This window comes from Gouania willdenowi, chromosome 6 (assembly GCF_900634775.1).
Source record: "Gouania willdenowi chromosome 6, fGouWil2.1, whole genome shotgun sequence".
NCBI classification, from domain to species: domain Eukaryota; kingdom Metazoa; phylum Chordata; class Actinopteri; order Blenniiformes; family Gobiesocidae; genus Gouania; species Gouania willdenowi.
Genome location: NC_041049.1, coordinates 70,139,550 through 70,165,248, shown reverse-complemented (window position 1 = coordinate 70,165,248; position 25,699 = coordinate 70,139,550). Strand labels below are relative to the sequence as shown.

The window sequence follows — 25,699 nt, the reverse complement described above, 5'->3', positions numbered from 1 at the left end:
CATTTGTCAATGGCATGGCTATCAGCGCCCCTCATTGGCAAGTTTAGGTCACGTGACTAAGACTAAACATAACCCTAACCCTAAAAATTGTTGCGGTATAGGGTTATAAAAAAAAAAAGCCTAACCCTAGGACACTACGTATGTGTACTTCGCTAAATGTACCAATAGCACTGGGGGTTGTCCTTTCATTTTTAAATGCCATAAAATGTGTTAAAAACAAAAAAGCGATTAAACTGTACCATTCATTCTGTAAACATTTTGAACCTGAAAATCACTAAATGTTTTCCTGATGGTTTTTTTTTTCTTGTTGTGTCTTTTTCTTAGTTTGCCTTCCTTTTATTCTTAGTCATTGTGTTTTGTCTGTTGTTGTAATTGTAAACTGTTGTAATTGGCAATGTATGTTAATAAAAAAAAAATAGAAAATTAAAAAAATAAAAAAGGAACCAAATACTAGACACATCCGGCCTAAAATGGCCGCTCCCCATGGATTTATTTTCAGGTAAAAAATATAGTTTTTTTTAAGTACTTTAAATAAATGTTTACATATTTGGTTTAACGGTAATACATTAAACACAATTGTTTTAAACATGGTGATAGTGATAGTTTGGTCGTGATTTTAAGTTGTGCTTTTAATGTGAAAGTCCCCCGGTGTGAGAGCCAAACCCATCCTTCCTTAGAAACGAAAGCAAACGAAGAGAAGAAGAACTTTGTGTTTTCACACACGGTTAAGGTTCGGTTTCTGTCTTTGAGCAGAGGTAAATGCTCCTGTAGAGAAAGTCGGAGCTATTTCACAGACAATAGGAGAAAGAATCGCTTTCGTTTGCTGTGAATTGAAAGCAGAACAAATGGTGAAAGTTTAAAAGCGAACCGTCAGCTGATGTTTAGCTTCCTCTGTCACACATTCAGACACGGTGAGTCTCTTCCTCCTTTAAACTCATTTATATCCACGTTATTAGGGTGATTTATGATGATATGTTAGCAGATAGTGATAAAGTGTTAAATCTGACTGTTTTCTCACATCCAGATGCAGACTTCTGAAGGAAAAGTCCTGGTTTTCTTTGACTTGGAGGCCACAGGTTTAGGTTGGTTCCTCATTCATCTCAACTGAAAACACTTAAACTATTTCTATGCCAGATCTATCTAAATGGAAATATCTTAGTGGTGCTGTTTATTTACTAAAAGCTTTCATGATAAATTTACCTTAGAACAGGGTTTTTCAACTTTGGGGTCGAGTCCCCATGTGGGGTCGCCTGGAAATAAAATGGGGTCTTCTAAAATGTCTATTAATAATAAAATAAATATTTTTTTAAAATGAACGAAAATTATATATTTTTAAATGTATTTTCTTAATTATTTTTATTTATCTATTTTGCACAAAAAAAAAAAAAATTACAGAAAATTATTCTTTTTCAAAGTAAAACACCGCACACAATCGCAACTGCATGCTATGTTTTTACTTTCTCAAATATAAATTGAGTTAAAATAAAATTTACTATAAAAAATATCTGAGCTGGCACATATTAATCCTGGCTACTCTGCATTTGTATACTTACAAATAAATAAATAAACGTGATCAGAGAACAGATTTTCTCGTTTGATATAAAAATGGGGCCACGACAAGAAAACCACTGCATTTGAATATTTTCAGCATTTATTTAACGTCATGTAATAAGAGTTTCCGTCATCAGATTTCTTGTTTAAAAATTTTAAATAAATGTATATTTGTATTTTTTGTGTCAAGAAAAGGGTGAACATAGAATGAAATAGAATAGAATTTTTTTTTACATATTTCCAATACAGTGAATGCCACTCCAGAAAACAGATTACTGAAAAATACACAAAAAGGACAACAAAAACACAAAACAATTACTCCAAAGATACACCAAATGACAATGAATAAATAACAGAATAATAGACAAAGTGAAAGCAAAAACACACAAAAAAGACTCCAAAAACCCACAATTTAACCACAAAAACACACAAACCCTTTATTCTTTCCTGCTATAGATGCTCAGATTGGTTATGATTCTGACATTAATGTTGTTCATGTGGTTCTTGGATCAGAAAATCTAATTTTAGTGCCCCCCAATAAAAAGGTATAGACTAAACTATCACCTCTATACACTTTTCAGACGAAACAGAATTGAGAGGAAAATGTTTAAAGGCGCTTTTATCTCACTTCATTGACTGAAACCACCTATATCTTTTTTTTTTTAATACAATCACTTTATTTTATTCATGTTTATTAATTTGCTTTAACTCAAGATAAATTTTTAGGACTTGTTTTAGATGTTTGTCAAGTAAAGGATTGGTTGAAATGTATTATTTGTATCTTTTATTTATTTATTTTATAATTTCACTTTGAGAATTCAATTTTTGCACCCCTCCAGCAGATGGCGCCCCAGGTGACTGCCTGGGTCGCCTATGCCCAGAGCCGGCCCTGGTGAATGTTACTGATGTGTTGTTAAAAAAAAAAAAAATGTTTATAGATATAATGCTAAATTTTACCCCTTGTTCCAAGTTGTGCCTTAAATTGTATAATATAATCTATGCATTACAATGTAAAATAGTAAACATGCTAAAATGACACCAACACATTAAAAACACGTACAATCATCACAACAGAAATATAAATGACAAGCAAAATAAAACTCCATGACATCAGATTACGTGTTACAAAACCAGCTCGACATAACAACAATAACTCCCTACAGTCAAATATGGCTTCTTTAGCTTAGAGACGTAAACAGAATAGTTTCACTTCCTGTTCTCCTCCAAAGACCAACACACTAATCATATTTTCATAAACACAACTTTTTTCTCTCTCTTCCTTTTATCATATTATTTATCATTTTTTATGTCAGCCTTGTATTTTCCAAGCGACAACAGTGGAAATAATTTGGAAACAAAGTAAAAGATAAATGTGAACAAAGGAAAATATTAATAATTTGTTTTTGTAGTGAAACACAATGGATCTTGTTTTATAAATTTAAAAGTGAATGAATATATTCATTTTATAATGTAATTATGCACCTGAACACATTTAGCAGTAACGTAAAAAAGTGGTTAAAAAAAGGTTCAAAGTGTCAATATTTGTTTAAAAATGGCATAAAAAAGGAAAGAACAATGAGTTTAAAGTGACAAGTAATGGGCATGACAAATCGTGATTGTGGTTAAATTGGCAAGAAAAAAATTCAAAATCATGAAATATGGTGAAAAGAGGTTAAAATTAACAATAATGGGTCAACATATGCAAATGACTCATTAACTGTTCTGCTGCTGCTGCTGCGCACACACACATTGTGGAGCAGTGTTTGTCTGACTCACAATCACAATAGCTGCTTAAATAACCATGTGTTTTACTGTAATGTGCAGTTTTTTTTTGGCTGAAAACAATAACAACAGTGTATGAATAAAAAAAAAGAAAATTGTTTTGGTGATCACTGATCCCCCTCACGAGAGCGAGGCATGAAGTCTGCGTCTACAGACACGCCCACTCATGAATATGCATAAGTAGACCCCAAAACGGCCCATTTTTAGAACTGTTCAGAAAGTTACTTTTCAGAGGCTAAAACTCTGGAAAACAGGCGAGTTTGGGAAAATAAACCTCAAATACTTTGTTGTTGGAGTTCCTATGATGCGTTCACACCGAACGCGACTGTAGTCACTTCAGTCGCCCGTGATTAGTCCCTTGAACATAGTGGTGGTTTTTGGTCACTTCATCCCTGGTCATCGCTCCAGTGACGCGATGACCAGGGAACTGTGTGTCTCGGACCGTACATTTACAGCACCTATTAACAGGTTTTACGGTTTAAATTATCAACTTATAGTTACTAAAAAAGGATGAGTTCACTCAGAATGTAGGCTTGTTCAAGAAGTTCACCGCTTTAATTTTGCCTCGGTAAGTTGAGGAAGCCTCCCACTGGAGCCGTCTCACTGTAGCGGGAGGGAGGGGCTGCTGCCTCGGCTCTATAGACAGTGAAGGATGGGGGGAGTTGTTGCTTGAAGTCACTTGAAAAGTTCAAATTTTTCAACTTTGAGCGACGAGGTCGCACTTGACCTTGTCGCTCAAATCACACAAGTCACGTTGCTTGAGGGTAGATAACTTGAGGGTGCGTTGTTTACATTGATTTGAAAGTAATCTGATCACCTCAGTAGCTTCAGTCGTGTTCAGTGTGGACGCACCTCTAGAACAAATGCAGATGGATGAAAAATAGCGTAATACTGGACCTTTAAAACTTCTTGTATTTAATTTGACTAAAGCTGTAATCAATGATCATTTCAATGTTCTTCTTCTCTCCTTTAAATCCACGTTTAGACACCACATCATGTGACATCATCCAGATATCAGCCATCTGTGGAGAAAAGGCGTTCAACTGCTACTGCCTGCCCTCTAAGGCTCTGTCTGAAAGTGCTGCTAGCGTCACCGGCTTCACTGTCAAGGAAAACCAACTGTTCCTCAATGGGAAACTCATCTCCACCACTCCTCTGCTGACAGCTCTCGAAGCTTTCATTGATTTCCTCTACTCGTTCCAGTGCCCCGTGCTGCTGGTGGCCCACAGCGCCATGCGCTTTGATGCCCCCGTCCTCACCAGAGTGCTGAGGCACCACTCGCTCTACGTTAGGTTCCAGAAGGTGGTGGAAGGGTTTGTTGATACATTCCCTCTGAGCAAGAGGCTCTGCTCCTACTTGCCAAGTTACTCCCTTAAATATCTGGCACAGCACTACCTGAAGAAGACCTTCAACGCCCATAATGCAGTGGAGGACGCTCGGATACTGCAGGAGGTGTTCAGAGCCTGGAGCCCTGGTCCCTACAAGATCCAGATGTGCACCTCCAAGACTAGTCGAATGTTTTAGAGAAACAAAAAGCCTCAGAGATATAGAGAAATGGACATTATTATGTGATATTTGCAACTGTTAAATGCAATAATTCAAAGCACTGTGAAGTGCATTATTATAATGACAAGGAATATTTTTAGAAATGTGTGTTTTAAAAAAATTCTATTTCCAAAGAATTTGCCATTGTGCAAAGTGTAAGTGTTGCATAATATATATTTCTTTCAAAAGAATAGTTCTTCTATTTAAAGCTGGGATCACTAACTAATCAATTTCTTATTAACAGGATTAGGGCTGGGCGATATGGGCCAAAATTCATATCTCCATATGTTTTTCTCAAAAACAGCGATATACAATATAAATCTTGATATTTCTAGCTCAATAAAGTCTTACCAGAGAGACAATTCTGGGTTAAATTTGCTGATGCAAAATGCCTCACAGACACATTTACAAACAGCTCCACAATATGTTCCACTTTTGGCTTTTTCGCCTCTAAAGGACAGCACGTGTGAGTGAGTTCTGTAGTGTGTTTAGATGAAGGTCTGGGTTAGAATGCATTCAGTGATCATCCAACTGTGCTTTACATGTTCTGAGAAGTAGAGAACGCAGCGACTCCTAAAACGAGTATTTTAATACAAAATAAACTAGAAAATATAATTCTCAGAAATATAAAATTTTATTTTAAAAAGGACACTGACTGTACTCTATGAATAATATTAAATATAGACGATATTGTCATTTTCTATATCGCCAAAATAGAAAACTCGATATATATTGAATCACGATATATTGCCCAGCTCTAATCAGGATAAAGAAATTAAAATGATATCATAGCCTTGCATGAGGGGAATATTGATATTTTTTTTCAATAATGATTATAAATGATGTCAACCAATCGATAAGATTTTAAGATTTTTATTTTATTTTTCCTTTTCATGGTTATTTGATTAATAGGGAATATATTTTCACCTCTCATTGATATTGTGTCATTACAGAACTTGAAACTACTGATTTTATGTAGAAATGTGGACCAAGGGTTTTTAGCTACAGAAAAACGTAGTAATGTCTTTTTTTTTTTTTTTTAAGTAATCAATGTGAAAACATTTGAAACTTTTATACGATTTTTTGGGGGCAAATAAAAATTTTCTGCTTGTAAAAAAAAAACCATGATTGTTTTTGTCAAGTCATTTTTCATGCAACATATTTAATTTACTAAACCAGTGCGTCCTCTGCTGGAGAATTCAGGCAAATTCACTCCGTAAGTGACAAAACAGGAAGTTCATTAAAGTGGATATAAAAAAACAATTTATGTTACATAAACTAAAATACTCAGATATTTACTTTGAAGAGGTAACACAGGACAAAAAAATAAAACAAGATTTGACAAAACTGTTTAATTACAACCAAATACTGTATACACTTGCAAGTTCTTGAAAAGCAAACTACTTATTAATAAGTAGATTTCATGTTGGGTGTGGGATACATATGTATGTGTATATATGTATAAATGCATATGTGTGTATCCATAAAATGAAGAGTCCGTCCTTAAGACTGCTCTACTGTAAAGTGTCTTGAGATACCATTGGTTATGATTTGGCGCTATACAAATAAAAGATTGATTGATAACTAACTTATTATATATTATATTTAGGAAGGATTTGAAAGCTAATGTAATTGTTAATATTCTTAACTGTTTTGGTCAGAGTAGTGGAAGTCCTACTTTCTGATAGACTACATTCCATTTCAGCTGTATAATGGACAGATTTAGTTAGAGAAAATACATTTAAAAGAAAAAACGTTTTTTTTTTTTTTTTTTAAAGTAGGCCTACATTAAAGTCTGTTGGAACGTGTACTCTGCCATAATGTAATCCTGAACTAATGAGTAGATAGGGGAACGATTTTTTTTTTTTTTTCAATTTTATTGACAAATTGCATTTTACCAATCAGTAAAACACCAGAAAGGGAACAAAGAATAAAGTCAGGAAAACATTACGAGTAAAAAAAAATAAAGCAAATCACAGATATCACAGAATGTCACTTGGAGGTACAGGAAACAGTTCTTCATATAAAAGCAAAGTTCTTTCACCTTTTTTGTTTTTCAAACACGTTAAAGTATGAATATAATAACTAAACTCAGTTAAGGAAAAATGAAAATTTGAAAGGGATTTTGATTTATGGACATGGAATCGTGCCATTAATATTATCAGACTAATAATAAAAGTTATTGATTTATTTTTGTTTTCAAAGATTAAAAATAAAACATCTTTTGGCGTTATTTCCATCATGATTCTGGTTACGTTGTATGTAAACTCCTTAACCACATTCCAGTGGGCTTTTGTCTTGAAACTTTTCAACTTCCTGTTAATAGTATGACGTAGTGGTTTAAATATCCGGCGGGACATTTTTAAATTGAATTTCATGTAATAGTTTGAGAAAATGGCAGTAACCGTTGTTTTTTTCCGTGTCTGTGATACATATGTGTGACACAGACCGTCTGTAGCGGAAGCAGAATGCAGACAGAGGCGTCAGTAGACGCTGTCTGTGACCGACAGACGGTGGTTTTCTTTGACCTGGAGACCACAGGACTAGGTACGGAGACGCTTGGCTTTTAATGTCCCGGATGTTGAGCTTCATTTCGTCACCTGTCCATTCGGTGCCCGCAGGTAAGAACTGTGAGATCGTGCAGATGGCGGCGGTGAGCGGAGGCCACTCGTTGAACCTTTACACCGTCCCGCGGTGTCGAATGGAGCGAGGGGCGAGCAAAGTGACCGGCCTCCGGGTCCACAGACATCGGCTGTACCAGGGCGACCAGCTGGTCCTCACCAACACCCTCCGGGAGGTGCTGCTCTCCTTCATAGCCTTCCTTAAAATGCTCACACGGCCGCTTGTGGTCGGTCACAACATTCGCCGCTTTGACTGTCCGCTGCTGGCCAGGGCCCTGGACGAGCTGGAGCTCCGTGACGAGTTTGACTCTGCGGTGTCGGGCTGTGTGGACACTCTACCGCTGGCCCGGGAGATGCTGAAGGACCGCTGCCTGCGGAGCTTTGGACAGAAGAACCTGGTCAAGGAGCTGGTTGGAGTGAACTACAAGGCCCACAATGCTTTGGAGGACGTCCGGGCGTTGCAGAGTCTGTACGCTGTTCTCCAGCCTCCACCTGAGCTCATTTACAGACACAAGTTTACTTTGGACACAATGTACACAACAACACACACTGTGACCCACACCAAAGGGGACGCAGGGTGACCCTAAAACCCGGAAATGCAGGCTGTAATGTCACCACGTTTATCATTGAACCGGTTGGTAGAGCTGCTTTTCCTGGGTATTGTTTTCCGAAGTTTAAAAAAATAAAAAATTTATTTAACATTAAAAAAAAAAAAAAAAAAAAAAGAAGAACAAAAAAATAAAAGCTAAAAGGGTTTACAGACTGACCATTTGTTGCTGTGTTTGGCCCTGAACTCCCCTGTGCTCCGATTAATATTTTTATATTCATATGTATATATTTTTATATGCCCAGCTCTTTTGTTTTTCCTTGATTGTACCAATTTGTTGTTTTGATAATCAGACTGTGGGTCACAAATAATTACACTACAAAACGAGGGAAAAGGTCAAATTTAATATTTATATATGGTAGATGTAAGAAAAGAGTTGCTATAGTGGTTCAATTCCTTTTTTTTCAAGTAAGAAATGGGCAACATCTTTAAATAAATATTGCAATAAATATGGTACATTTAGAATACAGCTTCCTTAATTTATTTGTTGAATTTGGAACAAATTGTTTGCTAATTCTTTTTTAATTTATTTTTTACCACATTTAAATGTTTTCTTTATGCAGAGTTCAATACTAGCATTGCCTAGCAGCACTTCTTGGAGTTACCCTTTTAAACTAAGCTTTTATATTTTTACACTGAGGATATACAGTATAAGTAAATATGTTTGGTAATGGATATTTGCAATAAACCTGCAGATTTACATAAAAAATGTCATCTATTTTATTTTTTTTTAACAACATTTAGTGGATGTAACTTTACGCTCCAGAAAACTTTTATAAGAGTTACTTTTTTTCCCATTTGTACAGTAGTATGTGATTGTACTTGTGGTGATTTAAGAATGAAAGTGCTTTATTATGGTGTCCCAATGGGTGGAGGGTTGGTGATGCCACAGTTCATTAATCCAGGTGAGAGAGCTGTTATTCCAGCAATCACATTTTAAAGCTGAACTGAACTTGAACACTCATTTTATTATGTTTGCTTTGCAGCTTTCTGATGCTATCATCATGTGTTGCACATATGCACACTTGAATCCCTTCCATTCTCAGAGGAATAGGCAGCACTCCACAACTGAAGAAGACATAAGGTGTGTAAGAACATCTGCAACTTTTCCTGTACACGTGCAAAGTCCCATTAGATTATGCTAGTTTTTGTTTTTTATATTTTTATTTTGCCATCGAAAGAGTCTCAAAATAACTTCACTAATCAATCGATCTTTATTTGTATAGCACCAATTCATAACATGTGTTATCGCAAGACACTTCACAGAAAGCAGGTAAAAGACCTTACTGTTCATCTCATTACTTTGACTTTGATGCTTTAGACCCACATTACATAAATTGATTTTGACCTGTATTGTTAAATATTAGAATATCAAATTTAATTAAGACTGTTATGTGGGGTGGAATTGCTAACTAAAACATCCAACACTCCTCCTCTATCCGGGCTTGGGACTCTGAGAGAACCTATGACATCGTCATCTGCAAAAGTAACTTATTCGAGAGAATCTGTGACATCGTCAACAAATTTCTTAACATTGAGCCATTCTACAAAGCTGCATTTAAGAAAGAATTTTTTAACAATATCGTTGCAGTCCAAACAAATCCGACGTTGCACACCCTTGAATTAAGCAGCGGCCATGTTGAAAGTGTCAGCTCTGTCTGATCCTGATGCGCTGTTAGGGGATTTCTGTATTCACACAAAAATTGTTTCTTCTTGCCAAAAGTATTATTTTATGAGCTTGGGGAATGGACTGGGATGATAAACAAATGTTGTGATGTAAATGTATTAAACAATTATGTTTTTTGATACATCGCAAAAATCTTCCTAAAATGTGTTCAAAAACACCACCAATTTTGGCGACTACAAGAATCATTTTCTAACTTCTTATATATCATATTCATACTTTGAAAAAAAATAACTTATAATAAACAAATTATTGTAAGACACAGAGGCAAGCTATAATGGCCTCATGTGAAGGATTTTCAATACCGGGGAGATGTGAAATAACCCAAATTTGAGGTCCAAAATTAAAATAGTCGTCGCAAAAATTGTTCTATATCCAAAGGAGTACCGCTAATCATTACACTCTAAATTAAAACAGATCAGTTATGGGCCAGTGAAAATAGTAAAAATAAGAGTAGTTTTATGGATTTCAAGAGACTGTCACCCAAGAACCATTTCATATCTGTGACTAATCATTAGTGATGTGAACAGTCTATGTTCATAGCTCAAAGCTGATTAAATTACAGGGAGCTGAGACATATGTGAAGTAGTTTACTGAAGGCCCAAACTTGTTCGACAAAGTTTTTTTCCAAATATGAGGGGCTGGCATGTCCACCAGATAGGATGTATAACTGATATTTTTGTATATTCTAAGAGATTAGGTTATATTACTATACCAAATGCCAGTTTCCTATGTGATGTAGTTCCTGAGATATTAGGAGCTCAAAATGGAAGAAAAATAAGGACAAGCGAATTTCGACACATCACCCCCCCTTCACTAAATTGGCCATATCTCAAAAAGTATTTACGTGATCAAACCAAAAATGCACAGTGTGCATATTTATTCTTTTAGACTAAAGAGTGTGGGACATTTTTTGTGAAATAACATGGAATGACCCAGAAATAACAATCAGGAGTAAAGACGGATAACGGATAATAAGGGTTTTTATTACATCACTTGTACCATGCCACACAATCAACAAATTGTTTAAAATGATAAAACATGCCCGGACTTTCTTGTGTCAGTGTACCCCTCAGTTTCAATTTTTTTAAATGCTAAAATGTGGGAAAGCTTGATATGAAACATATTTTATTAATTGTTAACTGCATATGTGTAGAACTGTAACATGGTTCTGCAGTTTTGTGCTAAATTATAATCAAGAATTTTTAATTCCAATTCCAGTCAATTATCTGAACTCAAATACAATTTAACTGTGATTACAACAGCAACAGATTTTTAAAATTACAATTATGCCATAATTGTAATTCATTATCAATTACAATTGTAATTGACCACAACCCTGGTTTAGACAATATAAGCATGTAATTAATAATAAGCTGTGAACAATTCCTAACACTGGTCAATATTCCAAGTCAGTGGATGTGACTTAGTCGAGACGTTATTTTTTTTTTTTTTTTTTAAACAAACGCAAAAATCAGAATCAGAATGAGGATAAAACATTGAGTACTGTTCATTTGTTTAGATCTAAAGATGCAATGCAACGGCCATCAGATATAATGCTGTACTGAGTCCTGTGTAGTCATGCTGCTTAACGAGATGACGAATAAATAAATCAGATTTTCTTCATTCCTTTGATGTCAAACTGTGAACATGCAGTGGAAACGATCCAAAGCAGTCGTAACGCTACGGTTAGCCTGCACTGCTGCCATCAGTGGTTCACTCTGTGCTCCAAGCCAAACATGCACATTACACCATAACCTCTCGGTCATCTCACCCTTCATGTGGAAGTTTAAATAAATATCAGTTTGAAATCTCTTTGGGGTTTGTAGTGGTGTTAATAAATCAGGTAGTGGAGACATGAGGCTCTGCTGAGGCTCTCTTCAGTTTACACTAAAAGGTTTGGGCTTTTCAATCTAACAGCTCTGCAGTCTGTTTTTATTTACCATGTACATGTTTGTCCTAACATGCATTTTCGTCAGTAGAGCATTTTATCAAATGATTTAAGATTTATTTTTTTTATGGCTCAAACAATACATTTTTACAGTAACATTACGCTGTCATTAGCACGAATAAGGTGTCATTAAGTGTTGTTTGCTAAATTATGACACCTTTGGAGCTATGTTGGCATTTTTTGGGTTAGGGTAAGGAATGATATTTAATGACATCCTTCATGACACCTTATTAATGCTAATGACAGCGTAATGTCAGCCTTTATGTATTAAACTTCAAGTAAAGTTTTACCATTTTCACACTACCTGATTTATTCTATGCAGTTACACAGTGAGGAACACAATTATTTCTGCTACACTGTGAACCAGCTCAAAGTAACACTAATAAAAAAAATTTAATCTATTCTCCAAATCTTTCTGTTACTAGAAAAAAAAGTGAATCCAAGATTGTGAAAAGCTTTCAGCAGTGCCTTTAACTCATAAAGAGGATGCCTTGTCTTTGTCTTCAACATAAGAGTTTTGAACACTGATTATTTTGTTTCAGTTTCACATTAGTACGTGTGTTAACATCAAATAAAGCAGCAGGTCAGTAACAGAGGCCTCGCACTGGATCTAAAAACACCTTCAGCTAAAAACAACAAGCTAAGTTCAGATCAGTGGAGTTGAATGAGGAACACGACATCTCACCTCAGTACGGTGGACGTTTTAGGACATCCTCAGGTCTCAGAGTGAGGTATCAGGAAAACCTGTCATTTGTCATTTCAAAAGGACTCATGACTCAGCAAAACCTCCATCAAATCTATCGGCCTCTCTTATTAAAACAAGCGCCGTCAAATGGCACGGCCTCCGGCTTCAAAATAAAAGTCATCAGACACGTGTTTGGGCCTAAAAGGGATGATCCAAAGTTTTTTTTAGGAAGATTTTTAATTTAATTCGTGATATTTCTTCTTCTAAATTAATAATTGGAGGTGACTTTAATTTGGTACTAGATCCATACTTAAACAGTTCGTCAAACAAAAGAATGCCCACCTCTAATGCAGATATTTTTCTGAATTTGTATATGGGAAACAAATTGGTTTGTATCGAGGATCCTGAACCCAGCATAATGTTTATACAAGAATTGATTATTTTTCGCTTGATGAGAAACTTTTGCCCTGAGTTTCTATAGCCAAACACCATAACATTTTCATTTCTGATCACTGTTATTGGAGCTGCTCGAGACAACAGATTCACGCTGACACTGGAGGTTTGATCCTCAGCTCCTCACGAGGGGAGCGTTTTGTGACTACCTTGAGGCACATATGAAATTATTTTTAGAAACAAATGATAAGGGTGACATATCGCCAAATCTACTGTGGGAGATGTTCAAACATAGGTTCATAAAGGCGATCAGGTGACGATGCATCATCTGACTGAAAAGGTGAAGAAACACGAGTCCTCTAAGACCCACATGGACAGTTGTCTGAGGTTTTTCTGCATTTGGGCGGGTGAACATCACAACACAGCTGGATGAGCGCTACAGGCTAGTGGTACGTCGTCACAACGATGAGGTGAGCAAGAACCGACACATCCTAGCCCGCCTCATCGACTGTGTCAAGTTCTGTTCAGAGTTTTAGTTAGCTTCGCGAGGCAAAGTCGAAAGTGAGGGCTCCAACAACCCAGGAATTTTTTGTGGCTTGGTTGACAGTTTCCTGGAGCTCCTGGAATGCATGCTAGCAGTCATCAGGGGACATATCACAAAGGAGCTAAGGTCTGCTAAATTTATTGCTTGTGTTGAGATACATCGACTCAAACCACGCAGTGCAGGAGCGTTTCTTTGAGTTTCTTCCTGTCATGGATGCAACATCTGAGTCGATTGCTAGCGTGCGTCTGGACAGACAGAACGGTCTTTTTTCCGAAGGTGACAAAGAAATTCATTGCTCAAGCATAGGATGGTGCCGGTGTGATGAGGGGAGAGCAGGCTGGTGTGCAGCAGAAGATGCGTGCACATTTTTAAAATGTCAATTATGCGCACATCAGCTGAATCTAATCATGCAGCAGGCCACTTCTCACGTCCTAGCAGTGAGAGTTTTCTTTTCGGACCCGTGCAGTACTGCAACGTTTTTACACAGTCACCAAAACGCACCAGCACACTTGAGGGTTGTGGGAGTTGCAGAGGGAAAGAAAGCTGGACATGATACTCAGGACTTTGTGGCTCGGTTGCTAAGGGAGACGTTATACCTGGATGAGCTGTCGCTGATCAACAGAGCACACCAGGCATTACGGAGTAAAGTCAATTTTGACCCGGACCATACTGTGAAGGTGCAGGATATGAACAGTATTTAAGCGTTAAAAAGTATACATGATGAAGTAAGTTGAAAAGCCTTTCTTTTCTTTAAAAAAAAAAAAAAAAAATCAGCTTTTAACCTCAGGCCTTAAGTCTGATGACTTATTTTTGAAGCCAGAGGCCATGTAATTTGATGGCGCTCAGTTTGATAAGTGACGTCGGTAGATTTGACGGAGGTTTTGCTGAGTCATGAGTTCGTTTGGTCTGACAAATGACAAGAGGTTTTCATGAAGCCTGATACCTCACTCTTAAATGTAGACCGTACTCCGGGCATCGCTCACAACTACAGCAGGCAGCAGGCTCGAAACAGACTCATCCCTGACTCTGAGGCGATGTGCAGAGAGACACTCTCATTGGCTGACACAAACAGGACGGTACCACGCCTCAGTGTGATGTCAGAAAGTGTAGCGGCAGATGTTGCTGTGGCGTCACCCTCGGTAACCAATAGGATGCTGGCGCTGTCGACCGGCGACACGGTGTACTGCTTGGCTGATGCAGGCACCTGTAGAGGAGCATAGGGGTTGGGGGTAATTGGTAAATGAAAAAGCTGCCTCAAGTTCAGGCATTTTAGGCCGCAACAATCACAGAAATTGCCCGTGAAATCCTGGGACTGTATAATGAGCATAATGATTTGACAAAAATCAATTGACCTAAGGATGCATCAGTTATTTCCCCAATAGTGGGCAGAATATCTATCACGGTAGCATTAACCTACAATGTTTAGACTCTACAGTCCATGGCATCGGTGGTCTCACCACATTTGAAATGTTGAACGTTACCTGAATCCTCATGACCGTGAAGTCTGGCACTGGTGGGTCGTACACGGACACGCAGGGGTCTGATGGGTCCTGCATGCATGGGAAGATTTTGGAGGAGGCGGGAGCTGGGCTGTAGTTCAGCATCTCACACAGCGTGTTCACGTCGATGTATTTGGGTGTTAGCCCCGCCCTCACTGTGTTGTCTGAGCAGGCCATACACTCCACGCAGTCTGGTGGGGGGATGGGGAAACATGGAGGGCCATCGGTAAATGTATTCTAAACCTTACTGTGTGAGCTAAAATCAAACTTTGAATGATCTACACACACTGCATGCATATACACTCTTACTGTGTTTGAGTAAAGTGGATTCTAATCCTTTATTTTACTCTCAAGCATTTTGTTGGTTAGCTAACATTGCAGTGCAAGCTAAGTTGCATTATGATGGATAAAAAAACCCACAAAATGATAAATCTGCAATAAATAAAGATTTTAATGCAGGAATTTAAAGTAGAAATAAATAAATCTCAAACTTCTGTCATATAGGGCCTGTACTACGAAGCTGGTAAGTATATGCGGGATATCTCTCCGTTAGCAGGATTTACCTAACTAAACAGAGCCGCTGTACTATGAAGCAGGATATCAACACGTTCACTTAAGGTGATTTCAGCCTGGCGACATGCATGCTCCAGTGTCAGGGGTGGAGATTGCAGCGTCAGACCAATCACGGAGAAACTGTGTCGAGCAATTTATGTCACAATTAAAAAATAATTCCTTAAAAATGTAAATCCATAATTCAGATTAAAAACATTGTTGCTGGAAGAAAGGAATGCAGGTAGGAAGCTGCTGACACTTTTAATGTTTAAGTTACTACAGTGATTTAGCCCGGTAAGCGTCGTAGTACAGGACACACCGACTAAATCCTGGAGTTAGCGTGATAAAAGGAAATCCAGCTTTGTAGTACAGGCTCATAATGTTCTAAATCAGTGTCCCCGTTTTAAAACAGGTTAACCTTAAGCTTCCAATGTTTTCAAAATTAAAGAACATTTTTCCCAGAATGCAGTTAAATACTGGTTATGAATGAGTTAAAGGTGAATAGAAGGGTGAGGTATCAGAGAACAAAGCAGTGTTTATGTTGTGCTGAGACAGCTGAATGTCAAACAAAACTTTCTGTGTTCATTAGACGGAACAGGAATTCTCTGCTGGTATTTTTAGTTTTCTGTCTCCATTATTGGTTCATAATAAGCTTTAATTTCCTAATTTAAAACTATGAACATGACTCGTTTTGTTGGAAGCTGTGCTTGGTATTTCAATGTGAGCTCTTTGCTGCAGCGGTGTGGGATGAAGGTTTTAAATGCATCTGGAAAGATGTGGCGAGAACAGAGCTGTGGGTTTCTATTAGGCTGAGTATGTCTACAACAATCACTTCCTCCCTCATTATTTTTAATAGCTGCCTCTTGACTGGAAATGACACCATATTCAGAATTATATAAATGCTGATACTTCACACTGTGAATATTGGATTACATTTAGTTAACCCATAAATATCATATTATATATTTATTATCCTGTGTACATTTAACTACTGGTATTTCACCAAATCCAATTTTAGTTGAAGAAATCCAACACTTAATGTTTCAAAGGACATATTTTGATATTTCAACAATTGTCAAGTCTAAATATTCAGACTTTCCTTTAACACAACTGTTCTGGTTAGAACCAGATTGAAGAAAAATAAGCTTTTACGGTGATGGTCACTGAGTCTGAAAGCCAAACTACCTGTGAGCTGCCTTTCACCCTCCAGGCCCCTCCCCAGTAGGGGAGGGGCCAGGAGGAAGCCCCTCCCACTTGTGAGTGTGCACACCTGATTCTTTTAATCACACAAACCAGTCACTGTGGGTGAACTGAGACAATGACAGTGAATAATGTTAGCTTAGCAGCTACAGAAGAAAGAGTTCTTTACCCTCAACTGGGACTGAACTTTGAAATAAAGACTCTTTACATGATTGGATAAATATCTGGTAAGAACCTTAAAAAAACCACGAGCTGCTCGTAAACTTCTGTTTCTTGGACAATTCATTCAAAAGTTCAGGAGACTTAAACATTGTTTAGCATTAAAACTGAAGTTGAATGCATTTCTTGTTCATTTATTTGTAAAGTTTGGCAAATTGTTTATTGTTTAACAGGAAATGCAAGGAATGTTTGAGTTTGATACATTATTAAGCTTATTTCAGGTGCCATGTTAACTGTAGTTAAAAGTAGATTTGGTTAATGTAAAATACAAATAAGCTAACATAAAATTCTTAAAAGTAGTTGGTTAAATAAGTAGTTTAAAATTATACATCGCTCAAAAATGCTGTGGTTTAAAACTGTTTACTTTTAACAATCTGATTTTGTAAAAAAAAAAAAAAAAGTGTGGTTAAAAAGAATGATGATTAAAATTTGGTTGTTACAATGTCTTTTAAAATACCAATAATTTAAAAAGAATTGATTAAGATTAAAAGTGGAAAACCTTGTTTAGAAAAAATGGTACTGATTTAAAACTGTAAAAACTAAACGAAATACTGGGAAAAAGTTACAAAGTTGAAAAGCTAAATTTGATTTCAAGGAACGAATGTTTGTTTAATTATTGTTGTACTGTGTATTTTCCTTTTGAGGTTTTTCATTTAAGCTGATGTACCAACCTACAGATAATACTTTGATCAACATGATCATAGTTCAGATGAACTAAGGCCGGGCCCGCGGAACCTCTTCGCACCGAATAGCACGCACCACGTTACCGAGAATTCAGTCAAATGACTCGGTTCCTCCGAGAAGCTCTTGACATCCGCTGATGGAATTTCCATGTCACATTACAGCCCGATTCAACGAGCATTAACGGAGGAGTGTCAATGATTCAGTAGCATCAACTGTTAGTTTTTTTTTTTCATTTGTGACCCCCCTGGGCCCCAAATGAAAAATCAAGCTCCGAGAGTTGATGCGTACACATCTATAGATAATAGTTACCAAATTTCAGCCTGATCCGTTCACGAATAACAGAGGAGTAGTGATTTTAACTAGTGTACTCAACAACAACAAAGTGAGGGCGTTTTGATTCCGGTAGCTTGGCCTAAAAAGAAAGAAGTAACTGAAGGTGTGGTTCATTGAGTTAAGTCCAGGAAACAACATCCAGTAAAGAGAAGTTCCTTTAAAGTCAGGAACAGCACAACATTAAGACTGACTGGACGATTATCTACTGACCCCCATAAAGGTAGGCGTGAGGCTCGTTGGCTCCGAGAAACATGGCCTGGCCTGGATCCAGGTCCAAGTGGTTTAGGAAATAGATGGAGAAGCAGCCAATGTCTCCTGGGTACTGGGAGTGGAGGCGTAGCAGCAGGTCACCATTGCTGCTGGACGTGTCCTTCCCAGCTGCTCCTGTCCAGGAGAAAAACCAAAAAATTCGCTAAGAAAGCTATTTTTTTTGTAAGAAAAATCTAAAATGTGATTCCCTATTACTTATTAATTCTCTCATCGAGGGGCATTATTGTTCCTTTCCTCACCACTTTATAATCAAGCTACAGTCAATTTACTAAGTAATTTTACTTGACCACAGAAGTAAAGATTTTAACTACATAAGCTCCTGCACAAATATCTAAATGATTTAATTTCTCACCTTCCTCTGTGACTCTCTTCACCAGCATGTTGAGCTGATCCACAAACACCTTCTTCTCACAGTTCATCATCCTCGTGAAGCACTTTTTCAGGGCCTGACTCGTGCGGACTGCGTCTCCCAGACTGCACCGCAGCTCCTCCGCCGCCTCGTTTCCCACCAGAGCGTGGAACTCTGGGACAGCTGACACAGACGGGATAAGGAACATCATATTTATTAGTCATGATTAATCCTGATTCACTATCAACGCTCGGCCATGTGGGACGTTAGGTTACGCACATTTCAGGAAGTCCAGGATCTCCTCCACTGGTCTGAAACCACACAGGCCTTGGAAGCGAGTGAGAGCGATGGCGATCTCTGGTTTGTGGTTGTTGTCTGGATAGTGCTCAGGAAACTGAGCGTGGAGACGGGCCGCTAACTCCTGACCAGAGAAAACATCCATCATCACTGGTGGTCGGTAAGTTGACAACACATGCAGTGAAATCTATTGAGCTCATCTACAAAGTATTAAGTTCATCTGTTTTAAAGAAATACTCCACAGTTTTTATCAATGTGGCCTAAAACCTCTGACATGTCCATATTAGAAAATCTATGCCTAACAAAACGCATTACTATGCACCATATTCATTTAATTAACGCTTAAAACTGGGACTAGTTTATCCTGTTGAAATGACATCATTGATGACACCAATCGCTCCTTTCAGTCCATTGAGTTCTAACTTACTTACTTACTATTGAGTTCTATATGAGGTGAAGCATTTAGGATCATTTAGCAGCTTTTTCAGTCAAAATAACAACGTGTGCTGCTTTGGGTTGATCTAAAAATCAGTAAAAGTGAAAAAAGTCGATGTAAACATCTTGTTTACCAAAATTTGATAAACAAAATTTGTGGACCAAAAAAATATTTGACCACACTTTGACCGTGAATGTAAATACAGGCAAAATACAGCAATACATTTGGTGTTTTTTGTTGTTGAAATTGTGTGTTTTTTGGAGTCCTTTTGTGTATTTATGTTGTCTCGTGTACATTTCTGTGCATTTACTTCAGGGGCCGCTAAAAATTTGCGTGAGGGCCACATGTGGCCCCTGGGCCGCCAGTTGCCCATGTCTGATTTAGACTTTAAAGGTTTTGAGCTGAATGAAATGCTCAAAGCTATGTAGAGTAGTTTGTCTTGACTTGAACAGTAAAAAGATAATACTCTCAAATTAACAACATTCAAAATGGACTTTGTGTAACTATTTGTAATTGAACTCTGAATTAAAACAAACACACAGCTCACCAATCTCTGTTGCACCATGTTGTGCAAGTGTGTATTTGCACTAGTGGGGGTGGACTCACCCTGTTGGGATGGGCCTGTATAGACAGGGCTGTGTTGACGGAGAGGACTTTAAAGAGGAAGGGAAGCTGATCCTGGAACAAGTCTTTCACCTTCGCACCCAGGCAGGCGGGGAAATGTGCCACCCATTGACCCAGGGTTGTCTGAGTTATCCTGTTGTCTTTGATCTGAGCGTCACCCTTTGGGTGGGAACCCATCCACAACTGAAACAGACGAGTTAAGGAATCAGGACACGTTGTTTGGTCCAAATAGTTTCTGTATAAATGACCAAAGAATGAGCAGAACAATAAAACCAAATTCACAGTTATTTGTAGAAAATGACTGCACCTAAAGTGTAAGTTAAGGGTGCTTTTATTATGCATTTTAATTCTGAATATTTAAAGAATAACAGCCATGTGACATTAATGTGACATTAATGTGGTATGTGAACATGTCAGCACAGTTATAAGCCCAACCAACGACCTTCATGACAATCCCTGCATAGCTGCTGGATCTAAATAAAGACTATTGATAGGAGTGGTGTGACAACGCGCCTCTCTGCTTACAAACATATTCAATGCACTAGTGCAGTGGTTCTCAAACGTTTTAGGGTCATGTACCCCCTTTCTCTTATTCCTGAGTCCATGTTCCCCCTTTTGTCCGACAACTACAACATTTTGCTCAGAATACTGTGGAAAAAAACGACTATAGATCATAATGATAAAATGAACGAGTGATAACACACATTTTAAATAATCTCATTTTGTAAATAACTGTAAAGTAGGGTTAGGCAAAAAAATTGATTTAATCAATTTATCAAATTTGTAGATAAAAACGATTTTTATTTTGCAAATTTAAGCTTAAAATTTTTTTTTTAATTTTTTAATTTTTTACACCAGTTTTTTTTTACTTTTTTGTGTTCTGTCCTTTTGGTTTACCATGGCAGCGATGTGAGCACGCCCCCTCTGTTTACATTTAGGGTAGGTTATATGTATAATGTTTTATTCACACTATGCTGAGATGCTAAGGGAAGAGTTTATTATTTTAATTGTAATGTTGTAAAATATGAAGTTATCTGATTTCTTAATCAGAAAATTGAAGCAACGGAAGTTGCTGTTGCACTTTTACTTAAACCTGGTTAAAGCTTAAAATAGTTGAATAACAGTCATTTACTTTTTATTTTAAGATTGTTCTATGCATTTTAACACTTCAGGACAATCACAGCAATAAAGTTGCATTTTTGACAATATATCTGATGTCTGCAGTCATTTTTAAGTGCATTGAAAAAAAAAAATCAAAATCTTTAAGATTGTTTTCATGAAAAAAAAAATAAAGAAATTCAAAAATCTATTTTAATTTTTCAAAAATTTCAGGAGACCCCATTTCAATTCCAGGTGACCTCAAATGGGGTTCCGACCCCAAGGTTGAAAAATGCTAATTTAGTGGCTCCGAAATAGATTTAGAAATTAGTTTTTTTCACGCCTGGGGTGGGACACTTTATTTCTTAATTTTCTATTCTCTCTCTTTCAAGTACCCCCTGTAGTGCCATTGCGTACCCCTAGGAGTACTCATACCCCCATTTGAGAAACACTGCACTAGTATAAGTGTGTGTGTGTGTATGATAATATAGTGAACAGGCTTAGTCATTTTAATTGAGCATTTAAATAGAATATTTGTATCATGTATTCTCTGATTGTCTGCTGTGTTTGTATTTTTCATAACACTGTCAGTGTATTGTCATGTCCCACTGAAATAAACTCATAAAAAAATGTACGTGATGCTACATCAGACACACACTTCTCACTGCAGTGCTGACCTGAATAAATTGTTTATGGATCAAAAACAGTCCCGTGTGTCAGTAACTCATGGTATATCCAGGCTCCTACCTCTGCGTATGGTTTTCCATCCTCTATGACGGACAGCGGGTCTGCCCCCAGCACCAGTTGGGCCACCTCGCTGTCCAGCCCGATCTTCCCCCAGGCGTAATTTTGCACAGCACAGGTCAGAGGAAACACTGAGGGGAGAATGTACCAGGATGTAGACTGTTGTACACTCAACAAACAAGAAAAGCTGCTTGCTCATATCCTACGTCATAGGTTGAATGTGTGATGCTTTCTTTCTACCTTCCTCTGAGTATTTACTTAGTTTTTCTCAATTCCCACCGAACAATGGAAATGTGACATGGTTGGTTAATCCCATAGATTTACAACTATGTGGAAAGACGAGCAAATATGACTAACACACAATGCAGATTTTAAAAAATCTCATCCATCTATAAAAGCAAGGAATCTCTGTCAGGCTGTTCGTCAAATATCTCTGTATCAAATATCTCTCAAACTCAAACTTTCAACATGGCTGCTGCTTGGTTCAAGGCTGTGCAACGTCGGATTTGTTTGGAATGCAATACCGTTCATAAATTATTTAATAAAAATAGGCTTTCACTATATATATGTAGCCTATATTACAGTGCTAAATATTCAGCTCTGCACAGTTCATTTAGTCGACTAGCTACAAGTTAATCCGCTTTTAAAAACAACTAAAGTGGGTCTAATATCCTTAAAAACACCCCATAAATATTGACCAGCAGGTGTCCTCAGTGAGCAACTAAGGTGAGTAGTAATAATAAAATAATAACGTAATGGCCTTTTTCAATGACAAAAGAAAAACAAGAATCTACAGAAGAAAGTTAATTTGTAGTTCTAACTCACTCACTCGGTGAGCTGCAGATGTATGCTAGCCTATATTACAGTGTTAAATGTATACATATACATCCTGCGTGCACTGCACTAGTAGGTTGAATGTGTGATGCTTTCTCTGCACCTTCCTCTGAGTATTTACTTACTCCCACCTCACATTGGACTCGTGATAAGGTTGTTTAATCCCATAGATTTACAACTATGTGGAAAGAAGGGCAAATATTAAGATAAGATAAGATAATCCTTTATTGATCTCACAATGGAGAAATTCACTTCTTACATTTGGCATTCAGTAAGCTCACTCAGGGTGTGCAGAATAGACAAGAAAAGTGCAGACAGTTAAATAGTAAAAAGAGGTATCTTATGTACAACAAGTAAAAACAAACATCTTAAGGGGATGGAGTTATAACAATTAGGAAATAAGACTAAATACAAATAGAATAAAAGTTAGAACAGACTATAAAAACTAGAATATCTGGGTGCAAACTTTACAGTTCTAGCGCAGGTTGTCAGTAAGTGACGCTGGTACAGAGATTATTGCACGTAGTTTTGCAAAGGGGGGGTTATTGTACATGTTACTTTAGGGTCTTGTTGTACAGTCTGACAGCAGTGGGGATGAAGGCCTTGCGGTAGAGATCCTTCTTGCACTGAGGGTGTCTCAGTCTGCCACTGAAAGAGCTGCTCAGCTCCTCCACAGTCCCGTGCAGTGGGTGGTAGGTGTTGTCCATGATGGAGGTGAGCTGATTTTTATCGTATAATGCCCAAATCCTGCATAGTATTTGGTTGTTATAACCACGCCTGGCTGAAGGAAAAAATAGACTTTTACAGAATACCGACAAAAAAAGGCCAGAAACGGAAATTATGGATCCAAGCACTGAGGCGAACAAATGTAGATGGAACTACGTGGAGCCCAAAATCAAAGTGGTCGTATGTTTGCGGTCGACATTTCGTTAATGGTAGGTTGTGTATTCTTAGGATCTAGTTTATTCCTGACGGATTTCATGACAATTATGAATTACTGGGTTCACGATACGATTCTCTCATGATTTATTTTACAAAATGGGACTGTAGACAAATAATGATTGATTGGGAAAAAAAACTAGAAAAAACTGTACTATTTTCCTCTTATTTTTCATTGTCAAAAGAATCCCTTGATAAACTATTCAAAACAATGCAAATTAACTAAAAATAAATCTTGAATGAAATAAATAAAGGAATAATACAAATGAAGAAGAAGCCTATTCATTTAAATTCTGGTTCTATAGTAAACAATGCAAAACTGCATAATAGTTCCTTTTCTTTTTAAAAGTGCAACTGAAAATGTATTTTGTGCCTTAACAATTGGACTTTAAAAAAAAAAAACAGTCTGCACTGTATTTACGTCAGATATTTGTTTGGACCAGCAGAGGGCGCTGGTAACCCAGTGGTCGGTTGGGATGCAGCTATTCTGTGCAGTGAAGAAGAGATGCTATGCTAGCAGACAGAGCTAATAGAAAAAACATGACTTTTACAGATATTCACGGTGCTAAAGGGGTAATGAATCATTTATGAACATGTTTAAGAGTAGAAGGCGGCCACAAAGAAAGTAGTAGCAGATTCAGCCCGCCCTCAGCATTTGGACAAGAGACTATAAATATATACTGTTTTAAAAAAGTACTGCGATTCAATTTTCAGAAAATCAATTTCAACCGTGATACCTTTGAATCGATTTTTAACTGCCTTACGATTAATCGTTACATCCCTAATGAAATGTTTATGGCTATATGTCTCACTTGAAGACAAGCAACGTGAAATAAACACTAAATATGCAATGCATTGACTTGTATATGAACTGTAAGTATATTAAATAAACAAATGTGCTTCATATACCCATTTATGTTTTAATTTAGGATGTATTATTATTATATTATTAGCGTATGGACATGATTCCAAACCATCCAGATGGAACTTCCCTTCATATCAGAGCCTTTGGCTCTAATTTGCTGAAATATTTGTACAACCTTGAGTAAAACCTTCGCGTTGTCCGCGGTAAATAGCGGTTGTCAGGCAAATGTAAACCCCTCATTTGATTATATATACTAATATATATATATATGTACATAATGAAGCTTAGTGTATCTGTAAATGTCAGCATATTTAACTACTAATGGAAATGTACTGGTAAGCTAGGATTCATTATTTCTCACTACACCTGCTAGCGGACCGTCCATCTTTACGTTTAATCATCTGTAAATCAGATTAAAACGTTTCCATACAAACTGTGAATATTATTTTAATCGCGGTTTATCCCACAGCAGCTCGTCTTAAAGCACTGATGTTACTGTACATATAGACAATTTAAATCCTGCTGGAACGAGGCGGAAGCTCGTTTAAAATAAGCTTTAAAATCACCGCTAACATGAGATTAAACTGTGTCAGATATTAAAGAGAGAAAACCAAGACAGCAGAGAGTACGTTTAGCGTCAGAAAAGATTAGACACAGTAACGAAGAAGGACATCAGACTCACCTCTCACTTCCTCCATGTCTGAAGCTTTAGTGACGAGTGACGTCATTACGTCACCGACGTGCTGTCTCCTCCGATTGTGACGCAGAAGAACGTTACTTGAAGCACGTACGGAAGAAATACACAATAATAATAATAATAAAGAAAATAATAAATTACCTAATACAGTGGTTTCCAATCTTTTTTTTTTTTTTTTTATCACCCTTTGTATTTTTGTATCAAGTTCTGCAAATAAGCCTGTATGTAGAAACACCCCCCCCCCCCCCGTAGATCCTGGGTTACAGTGAATAATACAAAAAAAATGTGTGCTTTGTTAAATTCAAACCTCCAGTTTCTATCACATCTAAACGTGATTATATATATATATATATATATATATATATATATATATATATTAGTCTTCTTTTTTTTTTTTTTTTTTTTAATGCTTTTTAGTTGAACTAGCTTCACAAAGTGTAAGTATAGAAATGCAGTTCTTTAAGATTGTATGTTTTAATTTTGTCCTAGGGAGACTACAAAATAAAAAGCTAATATCTGATAGCTTAAATGGAATCAAGAGATTTATTTATTGTATTTGTATCTCCTAAAAATAAAGCCTGTATGCAGAAACTCTTTGTTTTTGCCCTCTGTAGCTACTGGGTTACATTAAATTATAAAGAAATGTGTGTGCTTTATTAAATTCATACCTCCAGTTTCTAACAGCTAAAAATGAGA

The 25,699-nt window shown here is 37.1% G+C and overlaps 3 protein-coding genes across 3 annotated transcripts; 2 read left to right on the top strand and 1 right to left on the bottom strand.

Moving 5' to 3' along the window:
• Positions 1-662: 662 nt before the first annotated feature.
• LOC114465315 (DNA polymerase III PolC-type-like) lies at positions 663-5,168 on the top strand. Its single transcript, XM_028450243.1, has 3 exons — positions 663-911; positions 1,025-1,082; positions 4,319-5,168. Exons 2-3 carry the CDS (start codon positions 1,025-1,027, stop codon positions 4,855-4,857), a joined length of 597 nt encoding a protein of 198 aa, XP_028306044.1. The 5' UTR covers positions 663-911; the 3' UTR covers positions 4,858-5,168.
• A 2,051-nt stretch (positions 5,169-7,219) lies between these two features.
• plex9.2 (PML-like exon 9.2) lies at positions 7,220-8,241 on the top strand. Its single transcript, XM_028450590.1, has 2 exons — positions 7,220-7,425; positions 7,500-8,241. The coding sequence occupies exons 1-2, from the start codon at positions 7,347-7,349 to the stop codon at positions 8,078-8,080; spliced, it is 660 nt and encodes a 219-aa protein (XP_028306391.1). The 5' UTR covers positions 7,220-7,346; the 3' UTR covers positions 8,081-8,241.
• Positions 8,242-14,139: 5,898 nt separating this feature from the next.
• On the bottom strand, positions 14,140-25,104 carry mpi (mannose phosphate isomerase). Its single transcript, XM_028451082.1, has 8 exons — positions 24,989-25,104; positions 21,672-21,799; positions 19,809-20,009; positions 18,749-18,890; positions 18,473-18,652; positions 18,061-18,234; positions 14,845-15,053; positions 14,140-14,567 (listed from the first exon to the last, which is right to left on the bottom strand). Exons 1-8 carry the CDS (start codon positions 25,032-25,034, stop codon positions 14,349-14,351), a joined length of 1,299 nt encoding a protein of 432 aa, XP_028306883.1. The 5' UTR covers positions 25,035-25,104; the 3' UTR covers positions 14,140-14,348.
• Between the last annotated feature and the right edge of the window lie 595 nt (positions 25,105-25,699).

Excerpts from the sequence above, each read along its gene's own strand:
- LOC114465315 (XM_028450243.1), top strand. The coding sequence starts at position 1,025 with ATGCAGACTTCTGAAGGAAAAGTCCTGGTTTTCTTTGACTTGGAGGCC. Across the intron at positions 1,083-4,318 it reads CTTGGAGGCCACAGGTTTAG|ACACCACATCATGTGACATC; the intron begins GTTGGTTCCTCA and ends ATCCACGTTTAG.
- plex9.2 (XM_028450590.1), top strand. The coding sequence starts at position 7,347 with ATGCAGACAGAGGCGTCAGTAGACGCTGTCTGTGACCGACAGACGGTG. Across the intron at positions 7,426-7,499 it reads CCTGGAGACCACAGGACTAG|GTAAGAACTGTGAGATCGTG; the intron begins GTACGGAGACGC and ends CGGTGCCCGCAG.
- mpi (XM_028451082.1), bottom strand. The coding sequence starts at position 25,034 with ATGACGTCACTCGTCACTAAAGCTTCAGACATGGAGGAAGTGAGAG. Across the intron at positions 21,800-24,988 it reads AGACATGGAGGAAGTGAGAG|TGTTTCCTCTGACCTGTGCT; the intron begins GTGAGTCTGATG and ends TTCTCCCCTCAG. Across the intron at positions 20,010-21,671 it reads ATGGAAAACCATACGCAGAG|TTGTGGATGGGTTCCCACCC; the intron begins GTAGGAGCCTGG and ends CGTCTGTTTCAG.